Genomic DNA, 20521 nt, shown 5'->3' with positions numbered 1-20521 from the left:
GGCTGGGCAAAGAGGCTGTCTGGCCCAGAGGTGCCCTGAGTGTTCCAGTGGGACCTTGCATGTCCAGGGTGTGTATTTGCAAGACAGGGAAGGTTCCTGAGTGCACCCCTACTTAGAACCAGAGCATCCAGCCAACCTCCAGAGCTCCCAAGTTCTGTGGCCTGGCACACGGTGTCAGAATATCTGTGTGTGTTCACTGCTCAGGAAAATGTTCCCTGTCCTGCCACATTTCAGACAATATTGACCCAGGTGGTGGGAATTTGGGAAAAAGACTGCCTGGATTCTACCCAACTTGAGCCTCTGTTCTGGGATGAGGAGCTCTGTCACCCACCTTTGCTTTTAGATAATCAGTCACATACTTGACACAGAGCTTGGGCCTGGAAGCCCAAAGAAGTGCCTGCCTCAGTGTGGAGAGTCTGGATGGACCCTGCTCAGCCAACTGACCAGAATTGACGGATGAAAGGCAAGAAGTGGCACTGCTGGAGGGTGACTCCTGGAAGGGCCTGCCTAGATAGAGGACATCAAGGAGCAGGTGCCTTTTTGTCTAGGGGACAGGAGACAAACCTGGAAGTTAAAATGATTTCCTATCTCAACACACGGTGCAGAGAAAGCAGATTTGGGGCACCCATTGCCCACTCCTTCTGTGTTGCAGAAAACTGTCCATCAGACTCCACAGCAGCCTTTAGCTTTGGAGGGCCTGGGCCTTACTGGGTGCCAGCAGCCTGTTGTCTATCTGTCTATCCTGCTATCTATCATGTATCACTCTCTCATCTCCTGTGTTTCCATCCAGGTCTGCACGAATACCAATACTCTATGCTTTGTACTTTCTGACCTTACATATAGGTTCCCTGCAGGAAGGACATGTGTGTTTGTTGTGGGTGTGTATATGTGTGCAATTCTGGATGCTGGGCTTTCAACCCTCGGTCAAGGTCTGCATACAAAAGGATGTGTGTGTGTGATGTTTGGTATAAATGTGTGTATAGTGCATTGGTGTGTGTCCAGTATGTTTTCATGTATATTGCATAGCCCAGGTATTCGTGTATGGCTTAGGCAGTTTCTGTGTCCTTCGTTCTGCAAGGAGTGCATATTGGGGGGCTCCAATACACCTACAAGGTACTTGGGCATGTGTCTTGTGGGTCTTGGGTCTAGTGTAGACATATGTGGGTTCCCTTGTTCTAGGCACTCCCTAGATATGACTGCCAGGCTGCCCACCTATAACAGGCCTTCCTGTCCCTTTAAGACATAAGGGATCTCAATGGGCATTCATTGGCTGGAGGGCAGAGGGTGATTGGGCTCTTTGGCTATCCCAGTCCATCCTTTATTCTGTTTGATTTACTGGGGATATTATGGTTGATTTGGCCTCTGCCCCTTTAAGCATCGGAGTGAGAGAATAGAGGCCCCTTTCTGGCCAGATCTTGCCTTTTACCAGCTGCTGGCCTAGTCTTTTTCTGGGCCCCTCAAAGCCCTGGCCAAAGTGGTCAACACCCTACAGGCCACTCAGACAGAGCTTGCGGGCAAGGCCAGGCTGAAGTTCCACCTGCAGAAAGCCATCTCAGTCACTGCACAGCCCCCACCTCCTGGGAATGCTGCAGGTTGTGCCTCAGCCAGGAGAATGTGTGCATTGGTGTGTGCTCTCTCGTGGGTCTTGTGAGCCTGGGTCAGGCCCAATATGCAGGCCTAAGTGCTAACCATCTGTCCCCTATGTCTGGGCCATGCAGCAGCCAGTAGGCTGGCTCCTCTGCTTCTGGTGTTCCAGTGGTTCCAGTGAGTCCGCACCCACTACCCTGCAAGCAGCACACTTCCGCCTGGCATCCCAGCGGAGTGCTCTGGCTCGGAGCCTTCCCTGTGTGCTTAGGCCTCCTGTGTACCTGAGTCACCTACTGTAAGTTTCCAGAGGCTTGAGGAATAGTAGCCAACTTGGCTATTTTCTCAAAGAAAAATAATGACAATCCAGGATTTGCATTGGAAACCTGAAGAGGTAGAATGGGGTATGAAACTGTGCAAATCCGTATCAAAGTTTTTGACCCCTAGATGTGCCTGCCTGAGGGAAGAGGCCCGTCTACCCCTTCTGACCTGCCCAGTCTCTGCGCACCCAGCCCTCTTCCGTCCCTGCCCCTAGCCCTGGCCCTGAGCCCCCCACCTGGCCTCTCTTCTTGCCCTCCTTGAATCCTGCGGAATCGACTGCCCAGTGCCAGTGCAGTTGATTATCCCCGGCGAGATATACAACTGATTAAAATGAAATGACCCGGAAGCTGCCACGGCGCGGGGCGGAGATGCCGGTCAATAGTGGGGCTGGAGGCACATGAGTCTGGCCAGTCCCGGCTGGGAATGGGGTTGAAGACGGAGGGCCCAGCCTGGGGGGTTCCTGAGACTTTGGGTGGGGAGACGGTTCAGTGAGGCAGTGGGAAGGCCCGTGCCTGGGCTTGCCGAGGGGGCTGTGATGGTGGAATGGCCCCCAGGTTCTTCTGCAAGGAGAATGGGACAGCCTGGTACATTCTCGACCCAGCGCATCACCCGGGACCCCGGAGCTCGAAGTCTGTTCCCAGGCCTGTGGCGCACTGGATGCACTCGGCCTCTTGGAGCAGTCTCTTCTCCCTCTCTTCTTCCTCTGCCTCTGTGGCCCTGTCAGTCCTGCCTAAGCCTTTGTGTGGCCGTCACCTGGAGCACTGGCTGTGCCTCAGGGACTTTCCCGGGCCCTCCCCTTGTCCTCTCTGTCCCCCAGCGCTGGAGCTGAGATGCCCGGCCCGCCTGGACGCTCGACCTCCTGGTACGCGCGCTGAGGCCCCCACGGCTTCCCACCGCTCCGGCCCTTTCCGGCCCCAGCTGAGCTGAAGCTCCCTGGCCCCAGTGTGCGGGCCCCGGTGGCCGTCTGGCCCGAGGGAGGGCGGGGGCAGGCGAGAGGGAGCCATGGAGGAGGGGAGCAGTACTAGCCCGGCTCCGATTTCTCCGGTCAGCTGAGCACAACTTTCCATTCGAGTGTATTCATGCAGCGGCTGATTGAGCTCCACTGTGCCGGGCGGGGCTCGGCGGGAGCGGGCAGGCACAGCCAGGCTGACAGAGGCGACACACACACACACACACACACACACACACACACGTATGTGCAATTCATCTCATCTACATAAATATGCCCTCTATGTTATATCACACCTCACCTCCAGCCGTGCCATAATAAACACAGCCGAGCCCCTTCCCTCAGGCACCTACCTGCCCTGAGAGCAGTTTCCCAGCACCCGTAGACCTGCTTCTCTACATAACATAAGGCCTGCCTTTCTGATTTTCCCCTTATGGATTCTACACCGGTCCTCAGATACAAACACAAGAATCCTTCATCTGCCTTTCCTGCAGGCACACTCTCCAGGATGCATGCACTCCAAATCTGCACAGACGCACGTACAAAATGCCCAGGCTCACAATCGCACCCTCCTACAGAGCTACCCAGATTCACACAATAGAAATACACATCTGCATAAAATGGCATTAGCACCAATAGACATTTAGTGCACAGCCTGTTGTAAGTACACAGTGTGCTGGGGCTAACCAAAAGTTTACACACAAGAAAGGGAGAAAATGAACAATAAATCCAGTCAGAGAACACAGCCACTACACAGTCACCACGACAAACACACAGAGGACACACAGAGGAAATCTTCGGGCACACACACATACCTGTGAGCCAACCCAAAGATATAAGACATGCCACCCAGAGGCATGCCAACCTCCAAACCACAGAGCTTGACTCTAGGGACTCAGAGACCACCCATTCATTGCACACACACACACACACACACACTGGGCTAGGGCCCCAAAGAAGATAGGTAGGGAACTAGATAAGCACCTTGAGAGAAGCATGCCTGCTGTTGGGAGTGAGCAGGTGAACAGCGGCCTCTGTGTTACAATCCACCCCTAAATGCCCATGGTATGCTGTTCTGCAGAGCAAGAAGGGAGAGTGAAGAAGAGGGAGATAAATTATAGAGTGAGGATAAAGGCAAAAGGAAAAGGGAGAGAAAGGAGAGGGAGCTGAATCAAAAAGTGAGGAGAGGAGAGAACAGGGAAGGGGCGGGAGCTGGAATGGTCTGAGGGAAGATGGGGAGCAGCTTCCCAGGCTTAAGCAGGAAGAGGGCCAAGGCTGGTTGGGGAGAGGGTGCCATTGCAGCAGGAGAGCAATTCTTTCTCCAAGAAAGCGCCTAGGGGAGCACATTGGCTTGTGGCCGGCTGGACTTGGGAAGTGAGCCGAATACTGGGGGTGCACAGCAGCTTGGGGCCCAAGAGCACCCATTCCCCTTGTGGGCTAGGGAGGTCATGCAGCTTCCTCTGCCCAGAAGAGGCCCACCCAAGAAAGTACCCACCTTCCCATGCCTCCCTTCCCTGGACTCAGCAGCAGCTTCTCCCCTCTTAGAGGAGAGCACACTCTCACACTACACACTCTTAGAGATGGCCCCGATATGATTCCGTTCATAAGACACACATAGTCACTGCTCTGCATGCACACACACACACACACACCCCTCTGCCTTCTACAGTGGGCACAGGCAACCACCCCCTTCTGCTCAGGGATGCAGCAAGGGACAGAAGCATATCTCCACTCCTAGCAACGACTCCCCACTTTTTGCAAATAAACCCACGACTCTAACTGGTTTCTACACACACTCTTTTTGGAAAAGAAAAGGGCTTTAACTTGCAGGAGTCTAACCCGTCAGGACGTCGAGGACTTTACAGAATGTGCTGGCAAGAAAGGAGAGCACAGGCAAGTCACACACACATGCATGTGCCAGGCTCTGCCTACACTCTAGCCCCGCCAGGCTGCTCACGGCGGGCTCAGTCAGGGTGGAGCCCCTCTCTGCCTGAGGATGGAAATGGCTGTGTGGTTGGAGGAGCTACAGAGCAGCTGAGCACTGGCTGTTCTCTATCTTTTATTTTTTATTTTTATGTTTTTTTCTGAAAAGATGAGGCTTGGCAGGAGGGGCGAGTTCCCTGGGGACTTCTCGGATCCCTGAAGGCAGGAAGAGTGTGCGGGGCCCAGGAACCGAAACAGGAGGTCCGAGGGACCGAGGCAGGGTCCAGACGTGAGGGGGAGCGCGGCGGGGCGTGGGGGACGCGGCCCCCGGGGCAGGGGTCCGGGATCTGTGGACTCGGCCCGGTGGGGCGCGCCCCTTGGTCCCCGCTCCGCCCTCCGGCCTTCGTGGCGCTCTCTCGCTGGGCCTTTGTCCCCACCTCTCGGGCTCGGACTCCGTCTTTCTTCTTTCAAGCCGCTGGGAGGCGCTGTGGCCGAAGCCCCGGCCTCTCCCAGCCTGATGCCCTGGTCCTCCGGCCGCGCCGTCTTTCTCCGAACCCGGTCCCCGCGGGGATGGGCTGCCTCAGGCGAAGGCCCGGCCTGTGGCTGGGGGCGGCCTGGAGCCCTTCCAGGCCCGCACTGGCTTTGGTTTGTTGGATTTTGCGATATTTACCATAATAATTAATTTACGACCATTCAACAGAATATCTTAGCAAGGCCCCTTAACGACTGGAAGCGCTGCTAATTCCCGGCGTGTGCGCCTCTCCCTCTGCAGCCCCGGACAGGCGCAGCCGCCTTATGCCTGCCCCTACCGCGCCCGGGACACACCGGCGCCGCCTGGCCAGGCCCGACTGGGAGGAAGGACGGAGGACCGACGGACACGTGTACATGTGCGGGCGCACGGAACCCAGGCCCCGGCCACCGCTGCCTTTCCCCTGTGTGTCTGAGCTGAAGCGGCTCCGCTTATACCGGGAGGTGAAACGGAAGCTCAGAGAGGGCCATAATTTGACCACTGTCACACAGCCAACCTCCACCTTCACCCGGCTACACCAACACACTCGGTGACCCTCTCTGTTTTCCTCTCCGTGCGCTCCCGATAGCCGGGGAAATACTTTTCTGAGATGCCTCTCTGGGCGCGCAAGATGAGGCAAAAGCGGGAGAAGTGAGTGGGATAGGACCGGGAGCGGGCGGCCCTAGGCTCTGCCCTTCTGGGCGCGCTATCTCTCCCACCACCTACACTAGGACTTTGCAGGAACGCGCCTCCTACGCGCTGCCTAGGAGGACCAGACCCGAGAGAAGCACTCAGCAAGCAGCTACGTGCAGGCGCCCCCACCAAGCCCGGAGAAAGAGCGTGGATTTCAGGGGCCTCACTTCGCACAGCGGACCAGCCTCCGCTTAAGCCACCAGCACTTCCCAGTGGGCTGGGAATCGAGGATGTGAAGTGTGTGGATACATGTGAACGTTGTTGAGTGTGCAGTGAGACTGTTGTGCAGATTCTTATGAATTGCAAGAGAAATATTTACCTTGTGCGAGTGACAAGTCTACCTGCAGATGAGCCCGAGGGCTTGTCCAGTGCTTGTGAGCATGATGCAGAAATATCAACTAAGTTCTCGAAGAATGGAGGGGAGAGGGACAAGCACAATTGAGCCTTGTCCTCAAGTTTCTCACGATCCAGTGGGAGGGACAGTTGAGGTCACCACTTAAAAACAAACCAACCTCGTGGAGTTGCACACAGTGTTTCCTGGAGTGACAACTTCGTAATTAATTACTACAACTTTGGCGGTGGGGATAGAGAGGGCTTCTCTGAGCAGATGGCGCTGACCCAGAAGGATGAATCGGATTGAGTGGAGGAGATTCTAGGCAGGAATTGCAGGCGGGAAGGCATGGAGGAGGTGTCAGGTCCAGTAGGGAGCAGTGCAGTGTGGCTGGCCCGCCGGGAGTACTGTAGTGTGGGGCCTACGGGTTTTTGAGAGGTTGGTAATTGATTCTGAGGGAAGAGAGAGTAGGGATTAATTACAAGATCAGGCAAGTTGTGTGGCCTTGATCCCATGGGTACTGGGGAGCCAAATAAAACTGTATGAAAGTGGCTGGGTGCAGTGGCTCACACCTGTAATCCCAGGACTTTGGGAGGCCGAGGCGGGCGGATCAAGTGGTCAGGAGATCGAGCCCATCCTGGCCAACATGATGAAACCCCGTCTCTACTAAAAATACAAAAATTAGCTGGGTGTGGTGGCACATGCCTGTCATCCCAGCTACTCGGGAAGCTGAGGCACAAGAAGCACTTGAACCCAGGAGGCGGAGGTTGCAGTGAGCTGAGATTGCCCCACTGCACTCCAGCCTGGAGACAGAGGGAGACTCCGTCTCAAAACAGTCAAACAAACAGACAAACAAACAAAAAAACTGTATGAAAGCTTAAGTGGGAATATCCAGTGTCCTGCTTAAGGACTGTAGTCGGAGGCAGTGAGGCTGTAGACAGGAAGGCCCCTAGGAAACTATTCCAATAGGCAGGACTGAGCTAAGGCGCCAGAACGGGTTAAAGGCATTTCCAAGGAGGAATGGTGAGGACTTGATGACCAGTTGCAGACCTATAGGCTGCCCTCCGACCTCCAGCTTCATGTGCGCTCACAATTCACATGCTCACACGTGCTCCTTAGAGGGGTCTGTCGGTGGACGCCGCGAACCAATCAAACCCTTGCACTGTGTTCCTAAACCCATTCCCTACCAGAATGGGAGTCCTGCAGGGCCAGGTCTCCTCCCATACCCACCCATTTCGGCCTTTGTTCTACTGCACAATAACAGCTGGCACTGGGTGCGGGAAGACGGTGAAAACTCGAGTCCCAGGCCCCAAGTCCTCCACGAGTAACTGGGGTGACCCGAGGAGAGCAGCGCACTGGGTGAGTGGAAGCGGGGCCGTGAGAAGGGTACCGAGGGTCAGAGGTGTTGCAAGGGACCCAGGACGCGCGCGCCTCCGAACCCCTGAGTCTTCGTCCGAGCGCCGCCGCAGGCTCTGCGAAACTTCAGTGCGCGCAGCCTCCTGCACACCATTTTCGCGCGACCTCCTTGCCTCGGGCTCCAGGGGTCAAGCCAACCCAGCGCGGAAATGTTCCATTTGCCCTATTGGGACATTCAGGGAGGCTTTTCCGGGCTGCCGCGGCGCTTCCACGCAGAGGAGGCGTCGGCTCGCAGGCTGCTTGGCGATCTTGTTATTGGACACGCGAGAGTTTAGAGACCCAGAGAAATGGAGTGAGTCAAAGTCAAACTCAAGTTTCTCGGCCCCTAGTCCTGTGATTCTTCCACTGCACATTGCACCCCTGGGCCTTTCACATCTGCTCCTCGCGAGCTTGGAGTGTAGGTGCGACCAGGGCGCATCTGTGCTAGTGCGTGTCTGCGTGCGTGGCCTTTGGGTGACTCCACGCCCGCAACTGTCTCCGAGTGTGTGGGCGCGTGTGTGGCAGGTACCCAGGAGCAGGACAGGGAGGAAAGCCTCAGCTTCCAGACCCGCTCTCGCGTGCTGGCGGGAGCGGTGGGCAGGAGCAGAAGGAGGTATGTGGGGAAGGATGGAGGCAGACTAGGGCTCTGTGCCCGCAGAAGAGTCCAGGACGCAACCCCGCACGCCGGATCAGCGGGGAGGCAGGAGAATGGACCGGTTCCCCCGGGGATGGGAGAGCTGAGAAAGGCTGCAGGTCGAGTAGCTAGATTCCATGATGACCTCAAGAAGTTGCCAGACTCCAGTTGGGGAGCTCTCAAGAGCCAGAGACCCAGGGAAGTCCCCTCTTCGGCCTCCGAGGACCCCGAAGCCTGGCCGCAGTACTCAGCCTTGGACCCCTTGGTTCCGCGGCGGGACGCCCCTCGGCGCTGGCTGTGCGCACCCAGGCGCAAAGCACTACAGGTTGGAGGCGGAAGGCAGCGCGCTCTGGGGCCATTGGCGGGTTTTTGCTGCCACCTCGCGGCGATGATGCGTAGCATGCGAACCCTCCGCACCTCGGGCCTTGGCAGTGCACGCCGGTGGTGTGGGGGGCCTTGCCCTGCTGCGCTGTCCTTTTCTGCTCGGGTTTTCGCAACACCTCTTCCACCGGGATAGCCTGCTTCTCCTCTTGAGGGACTGCGTCCTGTCTTATACCAAAGTCCACCATTTTGCGTGGGTAGGACCCTCCACCCTGGCCTGTGGGATTTGGAGTCACGTTTCTAGCTCCTTTCTCTTGCTTTACTACTTGATCCTGTAGCTGCCCACCTGGACTTGCAATAGGTCTCATGCTAATATTTCCCTTCTTCTGCACTATTAACTTCTTGTCTTGCAGATAGATGCCTCTAGGTCTCCTACAGCGGGAGTGTGGGGCTGTCTCCCACGGTGATAGGCTGTCTGGTGGGAAGCCATGCCGAGCTAGCACCCTCTCCTCCTCTCCGCAACCGCCTGCTGAAGGCCTTCCATATGACTGACGCTGCCACACCTTGGAGACAGCCAATGGCAGCCTAGACCCTGGCCCTGCGATTATAGTTTAGTGCAAGCAGAGAAACACAATACACAAATTATCATTGAAGCTGCCATATGGAGGTATGGACAAAGTGGGAGCCCGAGGAGGGCCTTTGAAACAGATCTTGATGGATAAGCATGAGTTTTCCAGGCCAGTGAGGAGGGAAGGACAGTCAAGGGACTGGGAAGTGTGTGTCCAAAGACACTTGGGTACAAAAGAGCATTGGGTGCTGAGAGGGACAGCTGTTTCCTGGGGTGCTCCACAGTCTGATGGTGAAGACATTGCTTTGCTCTGGACAGCATAGCCAGCCAGCTTGGGCGAATGTATTGATAAGAGTATCAAGTGTCAGTGGTGAAAGGAATATTTGGAATTGCTTCTTTTCCCATTTAAATAGACAAGGAAACCGAGATTCTGGCTAAGTATCTGTCCTTAAGTACAAAGCTAGTTAGGTGGCCGATCGCTCTATAGAGTCCACCATGGTGCCTAAGGGAGGCTGCGTTCCAATGCCAGGTGGTCTGGAAAGAGGAGGGTGGTGGTGGTGGGGAGGGGTTAAGAGGAGCCATCACAGGCTCTTTTCCTTTTCTCAGCTACAGTTTTGCTTGCCTGCTTCTCTTTTAGGCAGCATAAATACTAACCCTTACTCTCTTCTCTACAGATGCAATCATTCTAAAAGCTTTGGGGTTTTTTGTTTGTTTGGTATGTTTGCTGCCGAAACTATTTGGCAGCAAAACCTGACCTAAACAGTATGAAGCTATTTATAGTCTTTATCTATCCTGCTTGGCATAGATATCAGATATTTCACTGCAGAAATGCTGATGTGTTGGATTACAGGTACTGCTCTGGACCCACTTGGGTGGCGTTATGTAATACAGAATATACGGACCATTATATGTACCTTTCTGAAATCTCCAAAACTATGAATTTCCCGAGGTTTTTGGAAAGGGATTGTGGTCCTTTGGGATTGATCCTGGATTGTCTTATGACAAAGAGGTTCATGGTGGGAGAGGAAGTCGGGAGAGAGTGGGAATTTAAACAATGTAATGAGATAAACCATGATTGGTAGTTTGCAGGAAGAGTAGGTCGAGTTGGCTGTTGGACAGGGTCACAGGGCCAGCCCAGCAAAGCTGCTGGCATCCTGGAGGGCCTCAGGGGCTAGGGTCTTAAATTTCTTTTTTTCTCTTGAGACAGGGCCTCGCTCTGTCACCCAGGCTGCAGTGCAGTTGAATTATCACGGCTCACTGCAGCCTCACCCTTCAGGGCTCAAGCAGTCCTCCCACCTCAGCCTCCTGAGTAGCTGGGACAAAAGGTGCACACTGCCACGCCCAGCTAACTTTTGTATTTTTTTAAGAGACAGGGTTTCACTATGTTGCCCAAGCTGGTCTCAAACTCTTGGGCTCAAGCAGTCCTCCCACCCTGGCCTTCCAAAGTGCTGGGATTACAGAATTGAGCCACCACACCCAGCCCTTAGATTTCTACACAAGCTGGAGAAGGTAGATAAGATCCTGGCTCCAGGCATTTTTTCATGGCCATTCTCTCCCAGAGTCAGACTCTCCCCTTGATGCCAGAATTCTCCCTTTCTCCCGACCCAGGGAACACCTAACTCCACCTCTCCAGGTCAGTCAGGTAGGGGCAGCCAGATGCTCCCTCTATCCCCTGGATGTCCTGGGGGAAAATCCTTCTCTATCATAAAGCCATAGGTAAATGCCTAAAATGTGAAAAACTTTACATGACAGAGACAGCTGCGAAGGAGGAAGAAAGTGAACATTTATGGTTGAAGGCTTTCTAGGCACCCAGCCCTGTCCTAGGTTCTTACACCAGCTTATTATTATTTTTAATCCTTGCAGCATCCTGGGACATCAGTATTTTCATCCTCATTTTTCTAGTTGAGGGAATTGAGGGACTGAGAGGTTATAGGATCCTTGCTAGTCCTCCTTCTCCCCCTGAAGTCCCCCTGCAATAGGGTAAGAAGTTCTAGTCCAAGCTTTCCTCTCTTCCGTCTTCCAGGAAAGTGGAGAGACTGCAGCCCTGGTAGTGTGTGTTGGAGAGGAGAATGTGGGTCCCTTGGAAGGGAGTGGCTGGGGGCCCTGAGCTTTGGGGGATAATCTAACCTTGTGGTGCTCCTTTCCCAAAGCTCCATCAGAGACAAATAGAATGGTGACATATCCCCTTGTCCCTCCAGAGAAGGCTGCTCCCTCCCCAGTGGGGCTCACCATCTGCAGTTGTTTAGCTCTTCCTTCTGTGTCAACACTCCATCCTTGTCTCTTTGTGAGAACTTCGGCTGTATTGTTGTTGTTCTTGTTGTTGTTTTTGAGATGGAGTCTCCCTCCATCACCCAGGCTGGAGTGCAGTGGCTCCATCTCAGCTCACTGCAACCTCTGCCTCCCAGGTTCAAGTGATTCTCCTGCCTCAGCCTCTTGAATAGCTGGGACTACAGGTGCACGCCACCATGCCCAGCTTATTTTTGTATTTTTAGTAGAAACATGGTTTCCCCATGTTGGCCAGGCTGGTCTTCAACTCCTGACCTCAAGTGATCTGCCTGCCTTGGCCTCCCAAAGTGCTGAGATTACAGGCATGAGCCACCGTGCCCGGCCAGCTGTATTGTTTGCTATGTTTATTTAAAACTAAAAACTTGCAATGATGCGAGTTTGGAACTGCATGCCCCAGGAACATCTGGGCTCCTGAGTCACTGGAGAACAGCTTAGAGACAGGGTGGGGACAGTAAGCTGAGCTGGGAAGAGTGACTCAGAGATACCAGAGTCACCATGACCTGTCCAGAAACAGAGGAAACAGGGACCCTGCAGATGGGCCAGAAGGAGCTGGGATTTTTCAAGTAGCAGGAGAAAGGATGCCCCTCAGGTGGTGGGGGAAGTTACAGGGCAGAAAATGGTGCCCTCATGGAGCTATCCTGGCCAGCAGAGAGCCCCAGATCACATTCTGCCTGGCTTTACTGTGATTGCGGTGCATGGCTTATTTCTCCTGCTAGACTGGGGATGGGGCTGTGTTAAATGCACCTTTTTTATTGCCCACAGCACCTAACACAAAGCCAGACTCTGTTGATTGGATGGGTGAGTGAATCAATAAGTACCATAGGCTTAAAAACCAGGCAGTGCCGGGTGTGGTGGCTCACGCCTGTAATCCCAGCACTTTAGGAGGCCGAGGTGGGCGGATCACGAGGTCAGGAGATGGAGACCATCTTGGCTAAAACGGTGAAACCCCGTCTCTCCTAAAAATACAAAAAAAATTAGCCGGGCCTGGTGGCATGTGCCTATAGTCCCAGCTACTTGGGAAGTTGAGGCAGGAGAATCACTTGAACCCAGGAGGCAGAGGTTGCAGTGAGCCGAGATCGTGCCACTGCACTCCAGCCTGGACGACAGAGTGAGACTCCATCTCAAAAACAAAACAAAACAGAGCAAAACAAAACAAAAAAACAGGCATTACCAGCCTGCCACAGAATATGCCTAGAGAAATCTACAGGTGACCCTGATGGGGCATGCAGAACCCAGAGCCATGGAAATCACCTAAAAGGAGGGGACGGGAGAGCATCTGAGCAGACTGTCTGTTGCCTGGAGCAACAGGAGGACTCTCTGGGGTCAGCTGAAAGGGAAGCAGTCAGGGAACTTGCAAGGGGGGAGTACCACTCGGGCAAGGGCAGGAGAATAACAGGCGGTGCCCTGGAGGAACACTGCATGCTGCCGAGGAAGGAGGGCGGCCTTGGCGATGATGTCACCATGAAGCACTTGGAATTGAGACAGAACATCCTCACTCGGGGTCAATTTGTACCCTAGTACTGAAAGTTATTCCCTGGTGCTATCTGTACTCATCATATTTTGACAAACTTTAGAGTAACCCTTCCATCTCTCCCTGCTTCTTTTTGAATTTAAACATCGAGCATTTGAACACAAGTCTTCATGTCCATTTATCTCAGTGTAAGGAGGAACAACTGGGCCGGGCGTGGTGGCTCATGCCCTCTCTTGGTACTTGATATAGTCAGTTGCCTGACTGCAAACCCAGGCCTACCCTGGGTAGAAAGAAAAGGGAATTGTGACAGTTGCCAGGAAGATTTCTCTGTGGAAGCAGCTGGTGTTTTTCTGAGTGGAAACTTTGTGGAGGGTACTGGCATTTAATTAAAAAACAGGCTGGGTGTGGTGGCTCACACCTGTAATCCCAGCACTTTGGGAGGCCGAGGCAGGTAGATCACTTGAGGTCAGGAATTCGAGACCAGCCTGGCCAGCATGGTGAAACCCCATCTCCAATAAAAATACAAAAAATTAGCCAGGTGTAGTGGCTGGCACCTGTAATCCCAGCTACTTAGGAGGCTGAGGCAGGAGAATTGCTTGAACTTGGGAGGCGGAGGTTGCAGTGAGCCAAGATCGGACCACTGCACTATAGCCTGGGCAACAGAGTGAGATTCTATCTCAAAAAAAAAAAAAAGGAATAACTGATGGGATCACGTTGACCTTCCCATTCTCTCCACATAGACATGTGCTCAACAACTGCCTTTAGAGAGGAAGCAGGCCTGGTGGTGGCAGCTGTGGAGTGGGGTGACGGTGGCTGGGATGGGGGTGGAGCCAGGGAGTGGGAAGCCAGGGGTCTGTCTCCTGCCCATGGGCTCTTCCTATCTGGCCACATGGTAGATGCACCCCTGCTCCTGGCCAGTTCTGCCCTCCTTGCCTCCATTTCATTTCAGGATTCCTGGCTACTCTCTCTGGTTGCCAGCCCCGCACCAAGCCTCCCAGACATTGATTCTCTGCTGCTCTGTAGCATAGAAGACTACAGTGATGGGCTCTGCAGACTTCACCTTGGAGTCCCCCTTTCATCCCTGCCCATTAGTCTCCTCCTTGGTTGTTTGGTTGCATTTTTCCTAATGCCAAGGGGTAGGGGCAATGTATGATATCTTTGCTTTTTTACATCTCAGCACGACCCTGGCTTCCCCTCCTTCCTCCTTCCCGCTGCCTTGCCTTTTTATCCATCTCCCTCCTGCTCACAGGATGGACACTGCCTTGTCCCTAGCAGCTCCAGCAGCCCCCTTCTCCAAATGCCCCCCTTCTCTAGGTGGCCCCTTCCATCATGTCCTGGCCTTTGGATGTTGGTTCCCATAATGCAGATAAGAAGGTGGAGGCAGAGAGAGGGGAAAAAGCCTGCCAAGGCTGAACACTGAAGCACCCTCAGGGCCAAGGCAGTCATTCTCCTGCTGGAGCAAAGGGCCCCTGGTAGACCCAGGATGCCCATGAAGAAGGTGCCCATTGCTGGGGCCCTGCTAAAGCTTCCCAGTGGGGGCCACATGTCTCCCACACTTCTAGGGAAGTGTTTCCCAAACTTACCTGACCATGAGGGGCACCTGAGGCACTTGTCAAATGGTCACAGTTCTAAGTCCTTATTGCATTGGAATCCCCAGGTGCTGGAGGTGATTCTTATGAATAGGCAGGATGGGAAAATACTGCCTGATGGCCTTGTTCCTCAGTGCAAGGGTGAGGGAGGGGTCCTGGCAGTGCTAGTATCTCCTGGGGACTCGTTAGAAATGCATTTTTAGAGTTTGAGACCAGCCTGGCCAACGTGGTGAAAACCTGTCTCTACTAAAAATGCGAACATTACCAGGCATGGTGGTGCTGGCCTGTAGTCCCAGCTACTTGGGAGACTGAGACAGGAGAATTGCTTGAACCTGGGAAGCAGAGGCTGCAGTGAGCCAAGATTGCACCACTGCACTCTAGCCTGGGTGATGACTCTGTCTCAAAAAAAAAAAAAAAGAAAAAAAGAAAAAGAAAAATGCATTTTAATAAGATTCCAAGTCAGGCTGGGCGCGGTGGCTCACACTTGTAATCCCAGCACTTTGGGAGGCCGAGGCGGGCAGATCACGAGGTCAGGAGATCGAGACCACGGTGAAACCCCGTCTCTACTAAAAATACAAAAAAATTAGCCGGGCGTGGTGGCGGGTGCCTGTAGTCCCAGCTACTCGGAGAGGCTGAGGCAGGAGAATGGCGTGAACCCAGGAGGCGGAGCTTGCAGTGAGCCGAGATTGCGCCACTGCACTCCAGCCTGGGCGACAGAGCCAGACTCCGTCTCAAAAAAAAAAAAAAGATCCCAGGTGATTTGTAGGCACAGGGGTGTCTCTGGGTTGGAAATTCTTCAAGGTGACACTTTGTGTCGGGGAGAAACTCAGGCCTTGTAACCTTGGTCCTGTCATTTCAGCAATCTGAGCTCTGGTCTTGCTCCTCTGTGAATTGGTGGTAATAACAGCTGGGCACTGGTTGTGATGACCAGATTCGATGTGGGGCTGGAAACATTTCGCCAAGTTTAGAAATATGGACTGCCCCTGGTGTCTGGCCCTTGTCCTTGGCAGCTGCTCCTTTCACTATGGCCGCCCCAGGACTCCCTATCCTGTCTGTCTTCTCACAAGTGCTGCCCTCCCCACCAGCCCCGGCCGCAGTGGGGCTCTTCGACTCTTGCAGATAAACTCTTGACAAGATGGCCAGCCTCTGGGGGGGTCTCCGCCTTGGCCCCAACCACAGCCCCTCCTTCCTATCCCCACCTCTGGTCATGGAAACCAGACGCCGCAGTCACTCAATGGACAGATGCTGAAGAAGAACTTGGAGAATAATCACAGACAGAGCCCCCTTCCCGAGGGACAGACCCATTGCCAAGGCCTCAGCCCAGAGGGACTGTGCTGGTCCCAGAAACAGCCCAAGCAGAAATGGTTTGGACGATGGGCCGGCCTTGTAAGGGTGGCTGGACAGGGGCCAGCTGGTAAAACATCGCAGGGGTGAGGAAAGGTGCCTGGAGCTAATGTGTATAGATGGAAGTATCATTGTGCCACTGGGCCAGGCATTCCCCACCCAGCTGACCTGACTTATGGATGGAAGACAAGACGCTGCTGCTGCCAGCTTCCCCAGACCCCCAGACCCTGCAGCACTTCCTGGCCTCAGACAGTTCCTCCTCTATGCAGATTTGTCCAATCAGAGCAGCCACAGGCTGCCCCAGCCTCTCTGTATTCACATCCTAGACCTTCCTGGCCTGACTCCCTCAATTTTATACTGCATCTTGTTTGCTTCCATAAATGTCCTCCTGTGTGTCAGATCACATGTTCCCCTTTTTTTGTCTCAGAAAATAAGATTGTTATATTTACATTACTTCATTCAGTTTTATTTTGTGAAAGGCAGAGGTAGAGCATAAGGAATGAGTTCGTTGGGTCTTGCTTTCCAACCCATTGTAGATTTCCTATTTTTTTCCTGTTATAAATGTTAATCAATCAATCTACAATCATGTATAATAATAACGCTTATACTTTCGGTTAGTGGCTCTGAATTCTACTGACTTAAGTCCCATACACCCACCAGCCTGGAATTCCTTCCAATGGGGATACCCCACAGCTTTCTGGGGCACAGCCTTGCTTTCTCTCACAGTCTTGCTTTCTCTCTTAACTATGTCACTGTTGGAAAAAGCCGACATCGTCTTCTTGATTCAAGTAGGCCTTCTGGAAAACATTATTCTGAACAATCTCACAAAGATCTATAAAGAGTTTTCTTTCTTCTTTCTTTTCTGTTTCTTTTTTCTTTTTTTTTGAGTTGGATTCTCTTTCTGTCACCCAGGCTGGAGTGGGGTGGCATGATCTTGGCTTACTGCAACCTCCACTTCCTGGATTACAGTGATCCTCCTGCCTCAGCCTCCCAAGTAGCTGGGACTACTGTGCCCACCACCATGCCTGGCTAATTTCTGTATTTTTAGTAGAGATGGGGTTTCATCCTGTTGGCCAGACTGGTCTTGAACTCCTGGCTTCAAGTAATTCACCCGCTTCAGCCTCCCAAAGTGCTGGAATTACAGGCACGAGCCACCGCACCCAGCCAAGAGTTTTCAAAAATTGTGAACCAAAAACCCAGCACCTTGAAGTATGTGAGAAGTTTAACATTCCACAATTAGACCACCTGATCTCCACACGGGGGATACCGTGACCTGGAAGAGCCTTGCCTGGGAAGCCTGGATTGTTCTAAACCTTGGCAGTGACATCCGAGGTCCACACTGTAGGTTTCCTCTCAGCTCTGGGTCTGGGTACATTTATCATGGCTGCAACTTGCAGAGAGGTGTCTCAGGACTGGGATGCCACTGGCTGAGGCCCTCTTGAGGGTCCTTTTTCCCTTTCTACAGCCACATATTGGATTCTCTTTTCAGGGCTTGGCAAGCTCTTCCCAGCGGATTTGCTGTTCCTGGCTACTTCCTCTCTTCCTCCTCTCCCCTTCCTTCTTAAGTCCCCACCCTCTTCATCTTCCTCTTTTCCCTTCTTCTCCCTTTTCTTTTCTGTCTTTCTTTTTTTGAGATGGAGTCTTGCTCTGTCGCCCAGGCTGGAGTGCAGTGGCATGATCTCGACTCACTGCAACCTCCGCCTCCTGGGTTTGAATGATTTTCCTGCCTCAGTCTCCCCAGTAGCTGGGATTATAGGCATACACCACCATGCCCAGCTAATTTTTTTTTTTTTTTTTTATTTAATAGGGACAGGGTTTCACCATGTTGGCCAGGTTGGTCTCGAACTCCTGACCTCAGGTGATCCACCCAAGTCAGCCTCCCAAAGTGTTGGGATTACAGGCATGAGCCACCGTGCCCGGTGTTCTTCCCCTTTTCTTGCCCTTCCCTCATCTGCCTTTCTGGAGGGCCCCGCCCAGTGTTCCCTCTCCCTGGGGTCTGAGTTCCCTGTGACAGCCCCCTGCAGGTGGAGGAGCCAGCTCCCCGTGTCCTTGCCTCCCCGATGCGCCAGCCTCCCTGCCTGGCTCAGCCGCCTCGGCAGATGCAGGCACCCCCTGCATTGTTTCCCGTCCTGAAGACGAGCAGCTGCCGCACTAATTGCCACCAGCAGGGGGGCCGGGCTGTGCTCGCACTCCTCCTACCGATTAGGGGGCGACCCGGGCGGGGGGCCGGGGACAGTTTTCAGGAGCCGAATGAGCTGAGCCAGTGTTGAGCATTATTCCAGGAATTTTAAACACTCGTTAAAGGCTTTGCCATGTCTCACTTCAGTACACATCATGCTCCAGTTACTGCTCGGAACTGCGGGGGCATCAGCTCGGGCAGCACTTATCAATATTTTAGCACGAAAAAGGCAAATGATGTTGAAACATTGAACTATATTTCCATCTGTTCAAACTGAAATGGAACAAGCTTAGCTCAGGAAATGGAATCTCTCCTCCCCAGCTGCCTTGGAAGCAGCAATACCCACTGGACTGGCCTTGGCCCTTGCCTCAGTTTCCCCTTCACCTCTCTTCTCGATTAGTCCCCGGTGTTCATACCTTATGGGCATGATATTGAGCAGGTGTTAGGTTTGTCGGTAGAGCAGGAGTGGCAGCACCTCGAAGAACCTGAGAGGGACCCCCGCTCTTGTTTAAACTTGCCTTCCCCATCGACTAACAGAGAGCAGTGGGATCAAATGCGATCTGTCTTAGTGCTAAGGGACATCCTCTCCATCCCCTGCATGGGCCTGTTTCAGTGTCTCCGGACTGTCCGTCCTGCAAGAAGACCCAGGATGACTGGCTGGATGTGAAAAGGAAAGCACTGACCATACACAGGTGGACAAACACCGTAAATACTGCATACAAATAAAGCATTTATGGTAGACCCCTGTTTCCCTGGAACAAAACAGAATTTATTGGCAGGAAAGAACCTCAAGAAATACTGGCATTCAATTGTCTGAGAAGAACAGAGAAGTTTCTACAGTGTGGAAAGCAGGGTGGCTGATGTGGGCGGAGACGAGTCATCTCGTGATTTAGGGGAGAGCCCATGGGATCTCTCCTCCAGTGGGGCCCCCCAAAGGCCTGTGATTAACAGTATTCAAGGAAGAAGGAATCCTTTTGTCCCCAGCGCTAAAGCAGAGTGGGGGATTGCTTCTTCCCATTTCCCCTCAGACTGTCTTTTGGCAACCTCTCCCTTTGAGGCTGTTCAGTTTAATTTGGTTCATCTGCAGGGAAATAGGGGTGGGGTAGGTGAAGGGCATGTGGTAAGAGATAGGCCCAGAGCCTGCATTCCCCAAGACTCAATCTGCTAAGAGGGGTCCTGGGGGCTGGTCTCAAATCCAAGGGTGTGGGGTATATACTTTTTGTTTCTGGCATCAACTGAAGAATAATTGCAAGACATTTGTCACCCAGGCCCCCATGCAGGCAGCCAGGCTGGTGACAACTTGCCTTTTGGGGAAGGGGTTTCCACTGTGACAACCGTAGCAGCAGGAGAGAGGCTCTTGTCTGTCACAGGAGATCGAGGGCTGCAAAAGCCCAAGAACCCACTGATTTCATCCCTCTCTCTGTTTGCAGACAAGGCCACTTACATCCCAAGCCAGATGGAGGAGCAGCTTCCAGTCTTCAGAGATGGGCCCCTCTTCTTCAATTGGCCTTGGTAGTCAGGACAGAGGACAGAGGGATATATTGTAACATATATTGTAAAATTTGAGCCACATACATGGGATAAACGACATCACAAATAATCATCTCTGAAAAGAAATCTGACATTCGATGACTCAGAGGCCAGAGCCATTGCTGATGCTCCTGGAGATGAACATTCTTTGCAAGCATTTGTGCCTCAGTGAGGGTGGTGGGGAGCCAGTAAAGTGCTGGGCTCTGCAGAAATCTAGGAGGCTGCATGGGTGATGTACAAATGCAGTCCTATTACATCGATAGAAAAATGTAATGTGTTCATTCCTATCAAGGTGGAGTGCTTTTTAAATTCACCATTTCTGAAAGACTCAGGATTAATGTCAAACTGTATGAAAAGACCCAGGCTTTCACCACTCTTTCTCTTGACCGTAGAATGTGCGTCTAGTAGGGGGAGAGCAAAGGGGGCACTTTAGAAGAATTGTGAAGCAAGAACAGACAGGGTCACAGAGAGCCCTGGTATAGCGGAAGTCTACCCCCACCCCGGTGTCCTCATACACATTATCGCACTAAGGAACTAGGCAGAACTCTAAGAAGGGCTGGTGAAAGAGAGAAGACACGGGGAATCAGCACATTGGCTGTGCTGACATATGTGAGCCTGAGTTGGAAGACAGCATGAATTAAGACTGAAGCCAAGACCCCCTCCCTCAAAAACAGCACTTATAGATGTTAGAGGGCAGAAAGGCAAAGTCAGAAGAAGCCTAAGGTTAAGTGAGTACGTACCCTGCACCGGGCGCTATCCAAGTTACTTTACATGAATTCTTAAAGAGCTTCTGAGATATAAATATTATTATAAAACCCATTTGACTAATGGAAACCTGAGGGTCAGAGAGGTTAAATAATGCACTAAATGACATACTTGAGGTAACCGAGATAGA

The 20521-nt window shown here is 52.9% G+C and overlaps 1 protein-coding gene across 1 annotated transcript in view; it reads left to right on the top strand.

Annotated features, from left to right (window-relative positions):
- SIX3 (SIX homeobox 3) overlaps positions 1-19842 on the top strand; it is a 43785-nt gene extending 23943 nt beyond the window's left edge. Inside the window, exon 4 of the mRNA XM_063618092.1 lies at positions 19527-19842. Within this exon, the coding sequence (XP_063474162.1) occupies positions 19527-19643 (117 nt within the window). The 3' untranslated portion in view covers positions 19644-19842. The remainder of the gene's footprint in view (positions 1-19526) is intronic.
- Positions 19843-20521: the final 679 nt, after the last annotated feature.

The sequence above is a fragment of the Symphalangus syndactylus genome, chromosome 14 (genome assembly GCF_028878055.3).
Source record: "Symphalangus syndactylus isolate Jambi chromosome 14, NHGRI_mSymSyn1-v2.1_pri, whole genome shotgun sequence".
Taxonomy (NCBI): Eukaryota; Metazoa; Chordata; class Mammalia; order Primates; family Hylobatidae; genus Symphalangus; species Symphalangus syndactylus.
This window is presented reverse-complemented; position numbering and strand designations above follow the sequence as displayed.